Source organism: Triticum dicoccoides, unplaced genomic scaffold, assembly GCF_002162155.2.
Source record: "Triticum dicoccoides isolate Atlit2015 ecotype Zavitan unplaced genomic scaffold, WEW_v2.0 scaffold92214, whole genome shotgun sequence".
NCBI lineage: Eukaryota > Viridiplantae > Streptophyta > Magnoliopsida > Poales > Poaceae > Triticum > Triticum dicoccoides.
Window position 1 is genome coordinate 6,008 of NW_021310495.1, and position 16,382 is coordinate 22,389.

General features: G+C 42.1%; 1 protein-coding gene and 1 pseudogene across 1 annotated transcript; both read right to left on the reverse strand.

The window, feature by feature from the left end:
* Positions 1 to 4,985: 4,985 nt before the first annotated feature.
* LOC119348425 (putative disease resistance protein RGA1) lies at positions 4,986 to 10,416 on the reverse strand. The gene is made up of 7 exons (XM_037616545.1): positions 8,572 to 10,416; positions 8,320 to 8,430; positions 8,019 to 8,149; positions 7,770 to 7,902; positions 7,495 to 7,688; positions 5,552 to 7,323; positions 4,986 to 5,346 (listed from the first exon to the last, which is right to left on the reverse strand). Exon 1 carries the CDS (start codon positions 10,384 to 10,386, stop codon positions 8,629 to 8,631), a length of 1,758 nt encoding a protein of 585 aa, XP_037472442.1. The 5' UTR covers positions 10,387 to 10,416; the 3' UTR covers positions 4,986 to 5,346; positions 5,552 to 7,323; positions 7,495 to 7,688; positions 7,770 to 7,902; positions 8,019 to 8,149; positions 8,320 to 8,430; positions 8,572 to 8,628.
* Positions 10,417 to 10,548: 132 nt separating this feature from the next.
* On the reverse strand, positions 10,549 to 15,490 carry LOC119348424 (annotated as a pseudogene).
* Between the last annotated feature and the right edge of the window lie 892 nt (positions 15,491 to 16,382).

Genomic DNA, 16,382 nt, shown 5'->3' on the forward strand with positions numbered 1-16,382 from the left:
TGTACTTCCTGTTATAGAGCAATAAAATGACCGTGTGATCCTCAAAAAAAAAAAAACCTGATGTCGGCTCCTGCCAAGGTTTGATTCAAACGAACCCAATCCCACTTGACATTCCCTTAGTTATGAATTCTGTTACTACTATTTCAATTACTCCTAGTGTATTGATAATTTTTCACAAATTTTATATGGCCAAACGTGGGATTTCAGGATTTTATATGGCAACAATAGTAACTGGAGTAGTATTTTAGGAGCAGGCTATTGATAATTTTTTTCTTGGAATCCTGGCTCCACTCCTGACATATTTTGCAAATTTGAAGGTGAGATGAGCGGTGATGCAGAAACATCATGACTGCTTACTCTGTTTTCAAGGTACCACCGGACTTTCTTCTATGCTATTGCTAGCGGAACTAGTGTGTCTGCTTACTCTGTCAAGTTTCACTAGTCCATGGAGAAAAAAAAAACTTCAGGAGTCTTGATTCTACTTGCTTGAGCAAAGGGTTATTGATCAAGTTGGTGGTTGTAGGAATCAACAACAAAACGTACAATACGCATACGCTGCAAGTCACTACTGCTAACTTGTGCAATTAATAATTAATAGTATACGTAGTAGTACGGTAGTAGTACATAGCTACATTACATCTAGATATATCCCCTTTTATTCATTTTGGTAACAAGTATTTTCGGACGGAAGAAGTACATGAGTATGCGTGACTTGGGCCACCTGCAGTCTCTAGGTCGATGTCGTCTTCGGAATTGCTAGTATATATAGATTGTGTTGCTGGTCAAACTAGTACTACTTTCTCTTTTTTATTAAAAATGTTGACTTATATACATGATTAAAAACACTTGTTCAACATTTTCTAAATTCTTGATTAAATTTTTTATATACATGATCAAATTCTTTCATCACTTTTTAATACATGGTCAAAACAAATTCTATACCAGACGAGCGAATGCATAAAGGGAGGTTCGAATTCTTACAATCACGTATGAGCAAGAGACTTGTGGATTGGAGTGAAAGATACTCATTTCGGCGAGTAAAGAAGTTTTGATCAAATCTGTGGCCCAGGCCATCCCCACCTATGTAATGAGTGTTTTCAAACTTCCTTTCTCAGTTTGTGATGATTTGTCCAAGTTGATGAGACATTACTGGTGGGGCGTGCAAAATGGTAAGAAAAAGATGGCTTGGATGGCATGGGATAAATTGGTTCTACCTAAATCCAAAGGAGGGATGGGGTTCAGGGATATGAGGGCGTTTAATCAAGCTTTGCTTGCTAAACAAGCCTGGCGACTCCTTGTTGCACCTGAATCGCTTTGTGCAAGACTACTACGGGCTAAATATTATCCAAATGGGAATCTACTAGATACATTTTTTCCGAGTAACTCATCAGCAGTTTGGAAGGGTATCGAACATGGATTGAACTTGGTGAAAAAAGGTATGATCTGGCAAGTCGGCAATGGTAATCTTATTCGAACTTGGCGAGATCCATGGATTCCTAGGGGTATGCCTTTTACGCCTATTTCCCCTAAAAGAAATTGTCGTCTAAATAAAGTTGCTGATTTTCTGGATACTAATGGTGCGTGGAAGGTAAATTTATTGGAACAATTTTTCTGTCATGTTGATGTTGAAGCTATTTCGAAAATTCGTACGTCGCCAAGACAGCGGGAAGATTTTATTGCTTGGCCTTTTGAGAAGTCGGGATCTTTCACTGTTAGGAGCGCATATCATTTAGCTATGGGTGAGCACATGGACCGTTTCTCGCAAGGAGCAAGCAGCACATGTCCTGGTGGTGAACGTGGTATGTGGAATATTGTATGGCATGCCTTGGTTCCTCCTAAGATGAAAGTTTTTGCATGGAAGGTAATTACTGGTACACTAGCAACTAACTTAGAGAGGAATCGACGTCATATTGGTACAAGGGCAACATGCGGAATGTGTGGGTGAGAAGATGAATCGTCATTTCATGCTTTACTAGTTTGTCCCAACGCGGCAAGCTTATGGGACGCAATGAAGGACCTTTGGCCATTGCCGAACAGGTATGATATTGCATGTATGGGTGATGAATGGTTTCTTCACTTGCTTGCTGGCCAGCAGAGCAATGTCCGGGACATGATCATTATGGTGCTCTGGAGGGTTTGGCATTTACGTAATGAAGTCATGCATGCCAAATCTATTCCACCGACGGAGGTGTCTTATGATTATCTATGCAGCTATCTTAACTCTCTGCTACAATTAGGCTGTATGGGGTGTAGAAGAGGTGATCAAAGGTAAAGCTCCAATGTTGATGAAACCAGTGATTGAGAAAACTCGGGCATCATCGCCATGCCTTCCTTGGCCGTCTCCTCCGCCGAGCTGGGTAGCTCTCTCTGTTGATGGTTCTTATTGTGCCGAAGACGGAGCTGCAGGATCAGGTATGGTTTTACGTGATGACAAGGGTGGTGTTATTTTTGCGGCTTACCGACGCATTTATCACTGTAATGAGGCACTGGAAGCGGAGTTACATGCGATTATGGAAGGAGTAAGTCTCGCAATTCAACGGTCGAATCGACCAGTTCAGCTACAATCTGATTGTTTGGCAGCTTTATCAGCACTGTCTAATGATTCACTAGACAGATCAGCATATGGTCATCTCTTGGCAGAAATCAAAGGTTTACTGGAGAATAGGGTGTTTGTTCGTGTTAAAGTTTCTCGTGATCAAAACAAAGTTGCACATTGCTTAGCAAATTATGGTAGATCTGGGGATAGCACTGCGTGCTGGCTTAACCAATCCCCTCCTTTTGTTTCTGAACTTGTTGCTAAGGATTGTAATTCTGTGAGTTTGGAATAAAACACCCTATTTCCATCGCAAAAAAAAAATTTTGTATACACATGTACCATTTTCCAATTGCTTGATTAATATTTTTCAAATACTTGTTCAACATTTTTTCAAATGCTTGATTCACATATTTATATACATGATAACAAAATTGCATAATTTTTTTAATAAATGTCCACCTTTTTTACACACATTTAATTTCCCCAATTGCTTTATTAACATTTTTCAATACTTGTTCAGCATCTTTCAAATTCTTGATTAACATATTATATACATTATAATAAAATTGCATTTTTTTAATAAATGGTCAACACTTTCTATATACACATTTAGTTTTTCCCAAATGCTATATTAACATTTTTCAAATACTCGTTCAAGATGGTTTTTCAAAATGCTTGACTAAAATTTTTATATACATATCAAAAAAATTCATCATTTTTTGAGTACATGATCAACAATTTTTCTATACACATTCAACATTTTTCCATCTTGCTCGCCCCTTCAGCGAGTCGGAAGCTGGACTCGCTGAAGGTGAGAAATAGGGCCGGCCGTGATCAAGCCACGTCGGAACAGGCCATAGGTGATGTTTTTTTTTTTTTTTTTGCAATTCAGAAGCTTTATTGATTACTCAAGGGTAATACATTATTCACGGGTAATACAATTATGGAGGAAGTTTGGAACATAGTTGATCCAAAGGCACCTCCGACGAACCTCATTAGCCTGTTGAGCATAGAGATGAGCAGCCAGATTGGCTTCTCGTCTAACAAAAGATATGTTGAAGCCAGTAAAATTCCCGCGCAGCTCCTCAACTTCTTGCATAGGTCATGCACTATCAGCTACTCCGTATTTCAAATTCTTGGGACTTCCAAAGACTAAGAATGTCCAGCGCGTCACTTTCAATGAGATCTGACGCCATCCCAAGTTAGTGGCCAGCTTGACAACGTCTCTGATTGCATACGCCTCCAATAATCGGGCTTGACAGCGCGTCACTTTCAATGGAGAAATTAACGACCTCATCACAAAGCACATACCCAGTACCTCCTTTGTTATTTCTTTCGCTCGTTGTTTTGCTTTGCTCATCTTTGTCTCTGGTCAGTAAAGCACGCTCGTATTTTTCAAAAAAAAGAGTAAAAAATGCTCGGCAGCACCTCATCATTTAGAGAAGAAAACCAAATCTGGTTTTTCCAGATATAAAAATATGTACATTAAAAATGTTAAAATCATAAATTTCAATAACGAAATTTCGTCAATTTGAACAATATCCATGAATTTGCAAAATTCATGTATTTGGAAAACATTAGTGAATTTAAAAGTGTTCCCGACTAAAAAATGCATGCAAATTAAAATATTAGATTTAAAAAATCATGAGTTTTGTAAACACAGTGACTTTAAAAATTACTCCTGGATGATTTTCATATAAACTTCATGAATTTTAAAATTTTAAAAGAAGAAAAGGAAAATATAAACAAATGGAAAAATAAAAAAATAAACAAAAGAGAAAGAAAAAAAATGAACAAAACCAAGAAAAAAACAGATAAAAACCAAAGGCAGAAACACAATGCATTTTCATGAGCCCACTAGGGGAAACGACAGTAAGCGTAGTTTTGGGCTTTTAAGTCCAGCCCAGTTTTGGGCTCCCGACCTCTTCACTTTACGGCCTGCACTGCACTCGGCTCCCCACTCCGCCGCCGCCGGCGCTCCTGCTCGGCCGACGACGACCTGCTCTCGGAGTCGGAGATCCTCCTGCGCCTCCCGCCGCAGCAGTCATCCCTCCCCCGCCCGCGCCTCGCTAGCTCAGTTGTATAAAAAACCGACGGCGTCAGACGGCCAAGGTTTGTTTCAATCAAACTAAATCCCACTTAACATTCTCTTATCTTAGTTATTATGGATTCTGCTACTATTTCGATTACATAATTATGAGATGCCGATCTTATATGGATAATTTCTATCAAACCATATCCCACTTAACATCCTCTTAGTTATTGATAATTTGTCACAAATTCTGAGGTGCCGATTTTATATGGCCGATTTCAGGAGCAGGCAGTACTATTCAGGAGCTGTTGATAATTATTTTTTTTATGTAGCAGTGGATTAGTCTCCTGGCATATTTTACAAATTTTGCTATGAAATAAAATATTCATTTAGAATTGAGACTGCACGAGGAAAATATAGTCAGACATTCAGATCAAAATTGCAGTTGCAATACAGTCATTTGAGCCGAAACAAATGTCTAATGGCATACATACACCATATACTAGAATATTCAAATAGCATACATGTTTTTGCCCTCACTTATTCAATGAATACAACAGTAGTTTGATGTCTTCCAACCCGGCCGTAAGCTGCAGCTGAGCTTTTGACATCATATGTTACCTACCTTCTGTAGCAACTGATACTTATCAGAAAGAAAAAAAAAGGCAGGTACAAATCGAGGGTTGGACGGAGTAAAACTGGAGTGTTGAAGTTGTTGATTCAGCCACAATCTTAGCCTTTTCTCCACCATTTGTTCCCGTTAGAAGAACATGTCACCCTGCAACAATATTTTTTGTAAAACACTGGTTAGCGAGCAACAAGTACAGGATGACAGATTTTTGTAAACAGGGTACACATTCAGTTATAATCAACCTGTCGCCCTGTGGCAAGTTTTAATGGAAAAAAAATTCATAAGAGTGCATGTAAATACGAGTAAAGCAATCTGGAAAGACACATTAAAAGTTTTCGTTCAGAATAATTACCATATCAATTTTCCTTTTTCACAAGCCTCTCCTCTGAGGCTACTCCATGTCCTCCATAGTTTTTGACGGTGCATGTCCTCCTTAGTCACTGTCCTCAGTTCTACGATTGCCCCTGCTACACCGATTGACACAAGGTCTGCACATTCAACAATAGACACTTGCTCCATACTTCTCCTGGAATGAATGTTATGCCCGGACATGCCTCCAGCGTCAGTGAGAACACATGCAGACACATAATCTTCTCCTTCTATGCAGACCACCAGTGAAAAGATGAAGACTCACAGCAATCTTTGTACAGAAGGTGAATAGTATTAATCCTCTCTTCCATTACAAATGGTTTGACGGATCTCCAATCGACACAAGATCCCTAGGTTTAATCTTCTGTTGACGAGTTGTGGAAGAGGAATTCTCATCAATATGAGTCTCAGGATTCTTCTGGAAACTTGGTTGTATAGCGTCCTCTGTTCCGACATAAGATGTGATTGATACAATGAAGATCGTATGGAGAAGGGTCCTTAGTTGTTCTCAACCTTCATAAACCTGCAAGCTTACAACAGATAATGCACAAATTTACATGGTCGCATCCTAATGCCCTCACAGCCGTCAGGCATTTAAGTTTTTTTTGTTAAGTTGTTCAACAATAAGTCACTTAGGTTGCTGTCCAGTTTTCATCTCCTTCAACAAGCATGAGTGCTAAAACTTGTCCCAAGAGTAGTAAGCTTTTAGTGTGGAGTTACTCTTCATGATCTAGAATCTCTCTCAATCACACGTACCTATATGGCTCCTCACTGGCCGTTTGCCAAGATCTCCCTACCACTAAAATATATATGCATGTGTGGAGGCTTATGTATGTGTGGTTTGGTTGGGTAATGGACTAAGCAAACCTGAAATTCAGTTATTGCAAAGTTAATTAAGTATCCGAAACTAGTACAATGAAGCCTTGTCGTTCCAGTCACATGGGGAAAACAATATGTCAAAAGGAAAAAGAATGATCAGAGAGGCAGAAGGTGGTCCCTAGAAATAGTGATGTCGTCATTATCGGATATGGATACCTCATGGACAGCAGCTGATGATTGCACAATGATATGAAGTTTGCGTTAATTGACTCCTCCCACCAAAAAATCAGAGCCTCTTAAATTTTGATTGCCAGCACTCTTTTTTCTTTTTCCTTTCTCTTTTTTCTCTTTTGGCTCTAGATTGCCAACACTCTTTTCCCCTCTTTTTAATAAGTATTTTCTTAAGACTTGCTGACTAGATGGATGCTTCTGTTTACAAAGGATTGTGGGGAGTAAATCAATGCCCGCTGAGCACCCTAAATATGAAAGAGCAGTATGCAAACTCTACATGGCTAATACATGGTGAATGGATACACCAATCAAGTATGCAAGATTGCACTGAAAAGTGTCGAATGGAGTAGCAATCGAAGGAAAGAAGGAGAATGACTGGCTTTCAAGAGCTTCTGACTAGACGGATACATAGTTAACAAAGCTCACCAAATATTCAGATTGCACAAACGGTGGTTTAGTTTTTATTATGTATGGCTCTGGTGGGACAAAATAATTATCTAAACCAATCAGGGTGACACCAACTTATTGCACTCAACTCTTGGGATTTTGATGAGTCAATCTTGGGATTATGTGAGGGCTAGAATGTGACCAAATAAATTATATGCACGATCCAAGGTAAACTAGCATTTGAATAAAGCGAGAAAACTGTTTACCATTCTTTCATTAACTTCATGTCCGCATTGTGGTCTTCAGCTATTTCCTAACCTGCGTTGGTACAACATAATTTAAGTTTTAGTATGAGGGCCTCCGATGATCTAGTAATTTGCATTTTGTACATGACACCCAGACCTGACTCCAGGAATTAGTATAATTTTTTTTACACTTTATCCTTGTGCCGTTTGGTTTAAAATCAACAAGATAGGAACGAACGATTACCTTAGCGGAAATTTTTGTTAGTTTGGAAATGGAAGCATTTCTATTGATTCTTTGTCAACTATCTAGGTTATACAAGCACCAAACGGGAAGGCGTCTTGTTTGTGGCGTCCACCAACATGCAAATCACCCAGTGACAATGCAGCTCTGAGAATTTCAGGTTCAAGACAAATGGCAGATTCATATAGCTTCCTTGACTGCAAATAAGCCAAAGGCCAATATTATTGACGGAAAGCATACAAAGTAAAACCATGAGACAAGCTTTGCAGAAAGCTTACCTTGTGCATCATCGAGACAGTTGACTAACTTGAAATCCGTTGAAGACTAGTCCATATATAACTTTCATTGCTTCACGTGCAGTGAATAATACAATTTTGAATTTATGAAGTGCTAGATAACCAGGAACAAAACCTGAGAATATATATTATGTTAGGACTTAGGATCAATGAACAAAGTAGAAAATGATTTCAACATATATTTCTTTGGCAGGAATTCCGAGGCTCCCAAGTCTATAGCAGGTCATTTACCATCTCAAAGTTCCTGACTGATCCATCACTCCTGCCTATTGATGGCTTCAGCGGTAAGGTGGCAAAAGACTAGCATTAATTCACATCTGTTGGAATAAGTATCATACCCAGGACGTACTGCATGGCATTTTCTGCAAAGTTAAATTAGTAAGATTTGAAAATATAAATGAAAAATGACATGTGATTCTGAAATAAATGGTGAATACATGACAGAATTCATCCAGGAGGTGAGCAAAGAAACTCTGTAATTCCATGATTTCCTCAAACATCTCTTTGTGGGGGTACGTACGTACGTACTTACCAGATATATAGATTTATGTAGAGGGAGAAGATACCACACATGTCGTGTGCATGGATGGAGATAGTCCTACAAGGGGAGCTAGAAGAATGTACATTGGAATCCCAAGAAGCCCTGTACGTGCAGTAGATGGAATGTACATACTGTTAAGATTAAAAGGTAACGACGAGGTAATTAAACCAAGCGAAAGAAAGTAGTAGCTTACTGTGTGTGTGGTCTTGGATCAGGAAAAGCAAGGAAGTGGTTGTTAATTACCTTGGATCAGGAAAAGTAGTCTAGTCTGATTAATGGGATGCCCCCGATTAACCGTCTTCATTGCTGTGTTAGCTCCTCATTTTTGCAATCGCGGACATCTAACTCTTGCAGCGAGGTGGGGAGGCCATTCTTTGGCAGCGACCTCATGGCTAGACAGTACCAGATCTTCAGTATCCTGAGGTTGGTGAGCTTGTGCAGCCCTGCTGGGAGACACCGGAGGTTGGTGCATCTGAAGACCTCTAACTCTTGCAGGGAGGTGGGGAGGCCATTCTTTGGCAGCGACCTCATGGCTGGACAGTACCAGATCTTCAGTATCCTGAGGTTGGTGAGCTTTTGCAGCCCTGCTGGGAGGCACCGGAGGTTGGTGCAACTGTAGACCTCTAATTCTTGCAGCGAGGTGGGGAGGCCATTCTTTGGCAGCGACCTCATGGCTGGACAGGCCCAGATCTCCAATCTCTTGAGGTTGGTGAGCTTGTGCAGCGACTTCATGGCTGGGAGGCACCGCAGCTTGATGCACCACCCAAATTTGAGCTCCTGGAGGGAGGTGAGGAGAGAAAGAGCCTCCTCTTGCTCCTTGCTCAAGCGATCCACCTCTTTATCATGAAAGGATAATTTGGTGAGGGAGGAAGAGAGGAGGCGGCAGATGGGCGCGGTTAAGACTGCTGCGATGGCGTCCGTCACGAGTTCCTGCAGTTTGGAGACCGCCTGAATGCCAGCAAAGAATTTGGGGCTGTCGCTGACACTTAATGCGGTGAGCTGACCTTGGGTAAGGAGAGGCAGCAAGCCGTCGCACCTAAAATCATCCCGAATGCTTAATGTCTCGAGAGAGGTGAGGTTGGAGAGGGGAGCCAGCGTCTCCATGCCCTCCATACCACCTCCAAGGCTGAGGGATTGCAGGGTGGACGGGAAAGGGCAGAGATCCGACAAGGCCTTGTAGGCACACAGGAAGTTGGGGCAACCTGCTATTTTCATTGTGTTGAGGGAGCCCATGAATTGCAGACCTGTCCCGTGGCTCCTAAGGACAAGCTCTGGACAATCTTTGATGCCCAACTCCTGGAGAGAGTAGGACAGATGGGCCGGTAAGAGCAGCAGCCCATCGTCGTCATCTTCTCCTTCTTCTTGTGGATCTGCTGTTCTATATGTATCCTGCTGCTGTAATTTAGGAGCTGAAGATGCTGCTGTTTGTTGCTGCACGTCCAGGCCCAACCCTGTCAATATCTTCTCACATCCCCTTCCACATATAGACAAGTGAGAGAGCTCGGGGAGATGAGTCAGTAGATGTGTCACTTCCTTCCAGCTACCACTCCAACTACCATTTATCTCTAACCTGTTAACTGGAAGCTGCCAAAGAATGGCCTCCCCAACTCCCTGGAACGTAATGCTTGAACCATCTATGTCGAGGGTCTTCAACGAGGTTAGCATTTGAAGGTGTTTCTCCGCCAGAGGTGGGCAATTTTTAATAGTCAAGCTTTGTAGTTGGGTTAAATTATGGAATGCCAAGACTGTCTCATCTAGGCTATGCAGAGCATCACTTCCTTCTATGCTCAAACGGCTTGATTCGTGTGAGTAATCTAGCTCCACCAGACCTCTTCCTACAAGTCCCGATAGTGTAACTAAGCACAAAGTGTGACTATAAGGAATAGGAGGCAGCGACAACAGTTTTGGGCAACCCGCAATTTCAATCGTGTTTAGCCTAGGAAACCAGGTCAGATTCAAATCTCTTTCTGAGGGGTAGCGACTAGTATTAGATAAAATTGTTAATTCAGTTAGTTCAGGGCAATCCTCGACAATGAGGACCTTCAATGAGGTTAGCATTTGAAGGTGTGTTTCAGCCAGAGATGGGCTATTTTTGATATGTAGTTCTTGTAGTTGGGTTAAATTATGGAACGCCAAGATTGTATCATCTAGGACATGCAGAGCATCACTTCCTTCTATGATCAAACTGTTTGATTTGTTTGAGTACACTAATCCCTCCAGACCTCTTCCTACAAGTCCCAGTACTATAACAGAGCACAAAGTGTGACTATAAGGAATAGGAGGCAGCGACAACAGGTCACATTCGAATCACTTTCCAGCGGGCAGCAGCTGGCATAAGATGAAAATGGTAACTCGGTTAGTTCAGGGCAATCCTTCACAACGAGTACTTCTATAAGTGAAAAGTACCAAGGGCAAACATCATTTGCTGCCCATCTACTAAATCTTGGCAACCCAATGAGTTCTACCCTTTTCAAGTTACGAAAGCATGTGCCTCTGATGCAACCTAAATACTCTTCTCCAGACTCACGAATCAGATATAGTTCTCCAAGGGGTGGAAGGAATTCCCAATCTGTGTGCTTTAGGCGGAGAGCCTCCAGACCTTTGGTGGACAGATTTGTACCCAGCCATGTAGGGCAAGTAGGGCCCCCATACCCATCAATGCATAGATCATGAAGATTGCTATGTGGCCGTAGACTTTCCAGTACTTGATCTTCTAAGTCAGGACTCACATTAGGTTGGCCTTTCTTCCAACTGAGTGTTAATTTGTGCAAGCGGTTTTTGTATGATAGTTTTGCGTCATGTGCCCCATTTGCTAATGCTTTCTCAAGACTATGGATGGCAAGTGATCCTCCTAGCTCTTCTAGTTTCCCCAGCTCCCTTAGTTCAAAACCACTACTTTCTCTTCTAACTTCAAAACTCCGTAGTTCTTGTAAGTTATGCAGTCTTCCCACATTACAAATATTCGAATGAAATTCACTATATTCATCATCACAAGCATAAGGTGGGAGAAGAAAATGACGCAATTTTACAAGGTTTGCAATATCTCCGAGCGGACTATGAGGACCATTCCAGCCACTTATATCTAGTACCCTTAAATGATAAAATCTTGATATACTCCTTGGTAAATGTTTTTGAATACTATACGTTGATGCAACCCGTAGGCAGCGAAGATGGACAAGTTTTGAGATGTTGTGCAATAGAGACTCCACAGGGTAGCACATTGTTGACAAATATACAACACGCAACGATTTTGTATCTTTGAATAAAGCACCAAATATACAAAGAAACATTGCATCATAGTTTCCAAACAACATCAAAGTGCGCAGGTTCTTAAAATTCAATATGTTCCTTAATTTATCCAAAACTCTCCTAAATTTTTCTTCCACAAATCCATCCTTACTATCGGCAGAATCACTCATACTAATGGACAAATGGTAGACAGATGGTGCAATTTCTACATCTCTTGGAATAGAAAAAGCTATATGTAGACATTCTTGTGAGGAAACCTTCAATGCTAAATCATGTAGCAGATCATGCATAACATAGTGTGTACCGGAATCACCTATTTCTTTTTTGAAAAATCCATAATTAACTAAGTCATTCAAATTGTTAAGCCCTATCTCTTCAGTTCTTTTGATTCTTTTATCTGGGCGTAGAATGTCAAGTCCTATCCAGAAGTGAATTAGCTCCTCGCAGTCAAACTTGTAATCTTCCGGAAATAATGCACAAGAGGAAAAGCATTGCTGCAGGTGAAAAGGGAGGTAGTCATAGCTAAGCTTTAGTGCGGGCATGATATCATGATCACTGGTCTGTGATTCCCATTCTTTACTTTCAAGAACTCTTGTCCAATGTTCTACAGTTAGATTTTTTCTCAACAATCTACCCACTGTTTTTGCCGCAAGGGGAGAGCCCTTCAATTTTTCTACAATCTTTTTCCCGATTTTAATTAAGTCCAAATCATGATCAATTTTATCAACCACAGATGCTAGGAAAAGGCTCCAATGTTCTTCCGGTTTCAAACCTTCTAGTTCAAACAATTTATCTCCTGTCTTAACCATTTTAGCTACTTCAAGGAATCTGGTTGTGACTAGAACTGTATCACCGTTTCCTTTCTGTTTTTTAAAGGGAACTAAGAATCTTTTCCACTCATCTTCATTACCATATTTCCATATATCATCCAAAACTACTAAAAATCTTTTATTTTTCAGCCTTTTTTCAATTAATTTCTGAAGTTGGTCCAAGTTTTGTAACTCATTACTTTCTCTATCATTTTGTTCGCCTTCTGCTTTAGGGATGGAGCGCACAATCTCTTGTGTCAACCTATACACACTAAAGTCGGTAGATACACACACCCAAACTCTTATTTTGAAATGATCTTGCACTTCTTTGCTGTTGTATATGTACTGAGTGAGAGTTGTCTTTCCTATGCCTCCTGGACCAACTATAGGAATAATGGTGAGATCTCCACCCATTATAATTTCCCGGACAATATCGTTCTGCTGACATTCCCTCCCATGCAATCTAGGCTCTAAAGATTGTGAAGTGGTTATGGGTCTACTTGTAGAGGCAACATTACCAATGTCATGGCTAGAGCTCAATAACTCTAGACCAAGAATGGTGGAGACCTTAGCACACATGGGCTTTAGCTCGTCCGCGATATATTTCATTCTTGTAGAGACGTCCACCCTATCAAATTTCAACTTTGGTTCTCTAGGGGCGTGCTTACTATCTTCATCTTCACGAACAGGTAGAAAAGAAGAGCAGAGGAATTGTTCACCGAAGGCATGGGTGGTGGTACGAGCACGTTAGGCGAGGCGGCGCACACACTTGCAGGACTCCTTGTCGGACTCCTTGTCAGACTCCTTGTCGGACCCAAGAGAATTCGACGAGCATGAAGCGCACCATAGCTGCTTTGTGGCGGTACCTGCAGCATGGGAGGTGGTACGGGCACGGGAAGCCAGCTGGCGCACGCACTTGCAGGACTCCCCCTCGGCGCGGTCGGTACTTTTTTTTTTTTTTTTTGCTTTTTTGTAAGATGGCTGCAATCAAGTGCAAGAAGTGGTTGGAGGCGTTGGTGGTTGTATGCAGGCGTTGCTCAGGACGTATATATATAGTCTGGACGGGAGGGCTTGCTTAAAATGATCACCGACAGCAAAGCATCGTCCCTCGCTCTCTCGACAAAGCATCCCTCCCTCCGATCCCAGCAAAGCATCAAATCAAAGCCGTGTGAATGAGGTGATAAGTTTCCCCTAGATGCTTTCATTTGCTTTATTCTCTCTCTTTCTCTTTCTGATGCACTAAGGCTATGTTTGGTAGCCAAGTATTGTAAAAATCACAGTATTTTAGCCTGTATATACACGATACCGCAGTTTTGACATACCAGTGTATTTTGGAGTATTCAAAATACAGTGACCTGTTTGGCAAGCGATTATATGCAACAACATAAATTAGCCCGGTGCTAGCCGCATGACTGAACGGCCATGCTGCATAACAACCAGCCGGATGCACAAAGCTAGAATACCAAAAAGGAGGCAGTTGAACATGACACGGAGCTGCCAGCGGCATAAACCTCCTGCAAGCTTTCCCTGTTGTATTGGATTGGATTGGATTGGATCCCTTGTGCTAACCAAGGGCCAACTTCACGACCAGGACAACAAGACAACTTTCGTTCCTCTCTGTTTATAATGGCCCTGATTTCGTTCCTCTCGGCTGGCACTGGGCAGCAGGAACGGGAACGATGCCGCCGTGAGGAGGCAGGCGACGAAGATCAGCATACTCGCGTTCATCTTTTTTTTATTTATGAAACAAGGCAAAAATTTTGCCATTTTCATTGATTAAGGAAGAAGATTTAAGACAAGTGACCGCAAAGCGGGATACAAATATCTACTCTCGCGGTATTACAATACTCAAGTGGGTGGCACCGGCGACAGTCCGAAGATGGGTCTCCTCTTCTATCTTCGCGACGAGCATCATCATCATAGCGGCGGTGTTACGAAAAGCCCTTGCATTACCCTCTTTCCAAATCTCCCAAGACATAAGCATGAACAAGGAGGCGAAAGCCTTTCTCTGATCTCGACGCTCGGTCACCCGAAGCCTCATTTCGCCAGCTCCTCACCATATCACCATGTATACCAAGCCATGTTGCAACCTCGATCCAGACACGCTGGGAGAACCTGCATTGGAAGAGAAGGCGTGCCGCGGTTTACTGGACTTGCTTGCAAAGCGGGCAGAGGTTGCAGTTCGGCCATCCATGACGGTGCAATCGGTCGGCCGTCCAAACTCTGTTTTGAATTATCAACCAAGAAAAAAAATTGCATTTTGGAGGGGCCCAACCCTTCCAAACAGCAGCAGGCATGATGCTTGTCGTGTGTCCTGCAAACTGTGCCATATAGGCAGTCGACGCCGAGTATTCTCCATGAGATGTGAACTTCCAAAGGATAGTATCATGCACATCATTGTCAAGAGTAACAGAGGATAGCTTCTCCCAAATCAAGGCAAACTCCTGAATATGCTCCATGGTGAGCCCATGTTGGGTATCAATCTGACTAACCCAATAACTGTTGAGGAGAGCTTTTTGGACCGAGGTAGATTTATTTTTTGAGAGGTCAAAAATCTTTGGAGCAATATCGTTGGGTCTCATGCCTTCAAGCCAAGATGATTCCCATAACTTCGCCTTACATCCATCTCCAACACTAACCGTGGTGGCTGCCGCAAAAAGGTCTCTATCATCATCATTGCACGGTGTTCCCGTCCCAGCCCAAGTCTTGGGGGGGTCAGCCCACTCATACCAAAGCCATCGCAGTCGAAGGGCAGTAGCAAACTTCTCAAGGTTGATGATGCCCAAACCACCGAAGTTCTTGGGCTTACAGACGAGTTTCCAATTGACCTTGCATTTTCCACCGGTCACCTTATCACAACCCGCCCAAAGATAGGCACGCCGCAAGCTGTCAATCTTCTTCCTCACTTCCACCGGCAATTCCAGGGGCGTAATATGATATATAGCAATGGCAGTAAGCACTGCCTTGACCAAGACGACACGGCCCGGCGTGGCCACATGTTTGGCAACCCAAGGTGGTAGCTTCCCAGCAACTTTATCCTCTAAGAATTGAAAGTGAATCCTCTTAAGCCTTGAAACCGAAAGAGGAAGCCCCAAATATCTCATAGGGAAGGTGGAGAAAACCGCTGGGAAGGCTTGTAGGACGTCGTCAAGGTCAATGTTACCGCAGCGAATGGGCGCTACTACACTTTTGGCACAATTAGTGACCAATCCGGTAACATCACCAAAGGATGCAAGAGTTGAAGCCAGGAACTGAATGTCATTTTTTATTGGAGCAATGAAAATGGCAGCATCATCGGCATAAAGGGATGCACAGATGGGGCGACCTCTGAGCGGTTGAAGATGACCTTGAGAAGTCGCCTTGGCAAGGATATGGTGCAACGGGTTGCTACCTCTTGAGCATTGCGTTGGATTTCCCCGAAGAGGAGAGGATGATTCAGCAAAGTAGCGTAAGTATTTCCCTCAGCTTTTGAGAACCAAGGTATCAATCCAGTAGGAGGCTACGCGCGAGTCCCTCGTACCTACACAAAACAATAGCTCCTCGCAACCAATACGATTAGGGGTTGTCAATCCCTTCACGGTCACTTACGAGAGTGAGATCTGATAGAGATGATAGATAATATTTTTGGTATAGAGATGCAAAGTGAAAAGTAAAAGGCAAAGTAAAAAAAGCAAAGCAATAATAAAGTGATGGAGATTGATATGATGAGAATAGACCCGGGGGCCATAGGTTTCACTAGTGGCTTCTCTCAAGAGCATAAGTATTCTACGGTGGGTGAACAAATTACTGTTGAGCAATTGACAGAATTGAGCATAGTTATGAGAATATCTAGGTATGATCATGTATATAGGCATCACGTCCGAGACAAGTAGACCGACTCCTGCCTGCATCTACTACTATTACTCCACTCATCGACCGCTATCCAGCATGCATCTAGAGTATTAAGTTAAAAACAGAGTAACGCTTTAAGCAAGATGACATGATGTAGAGGGATAG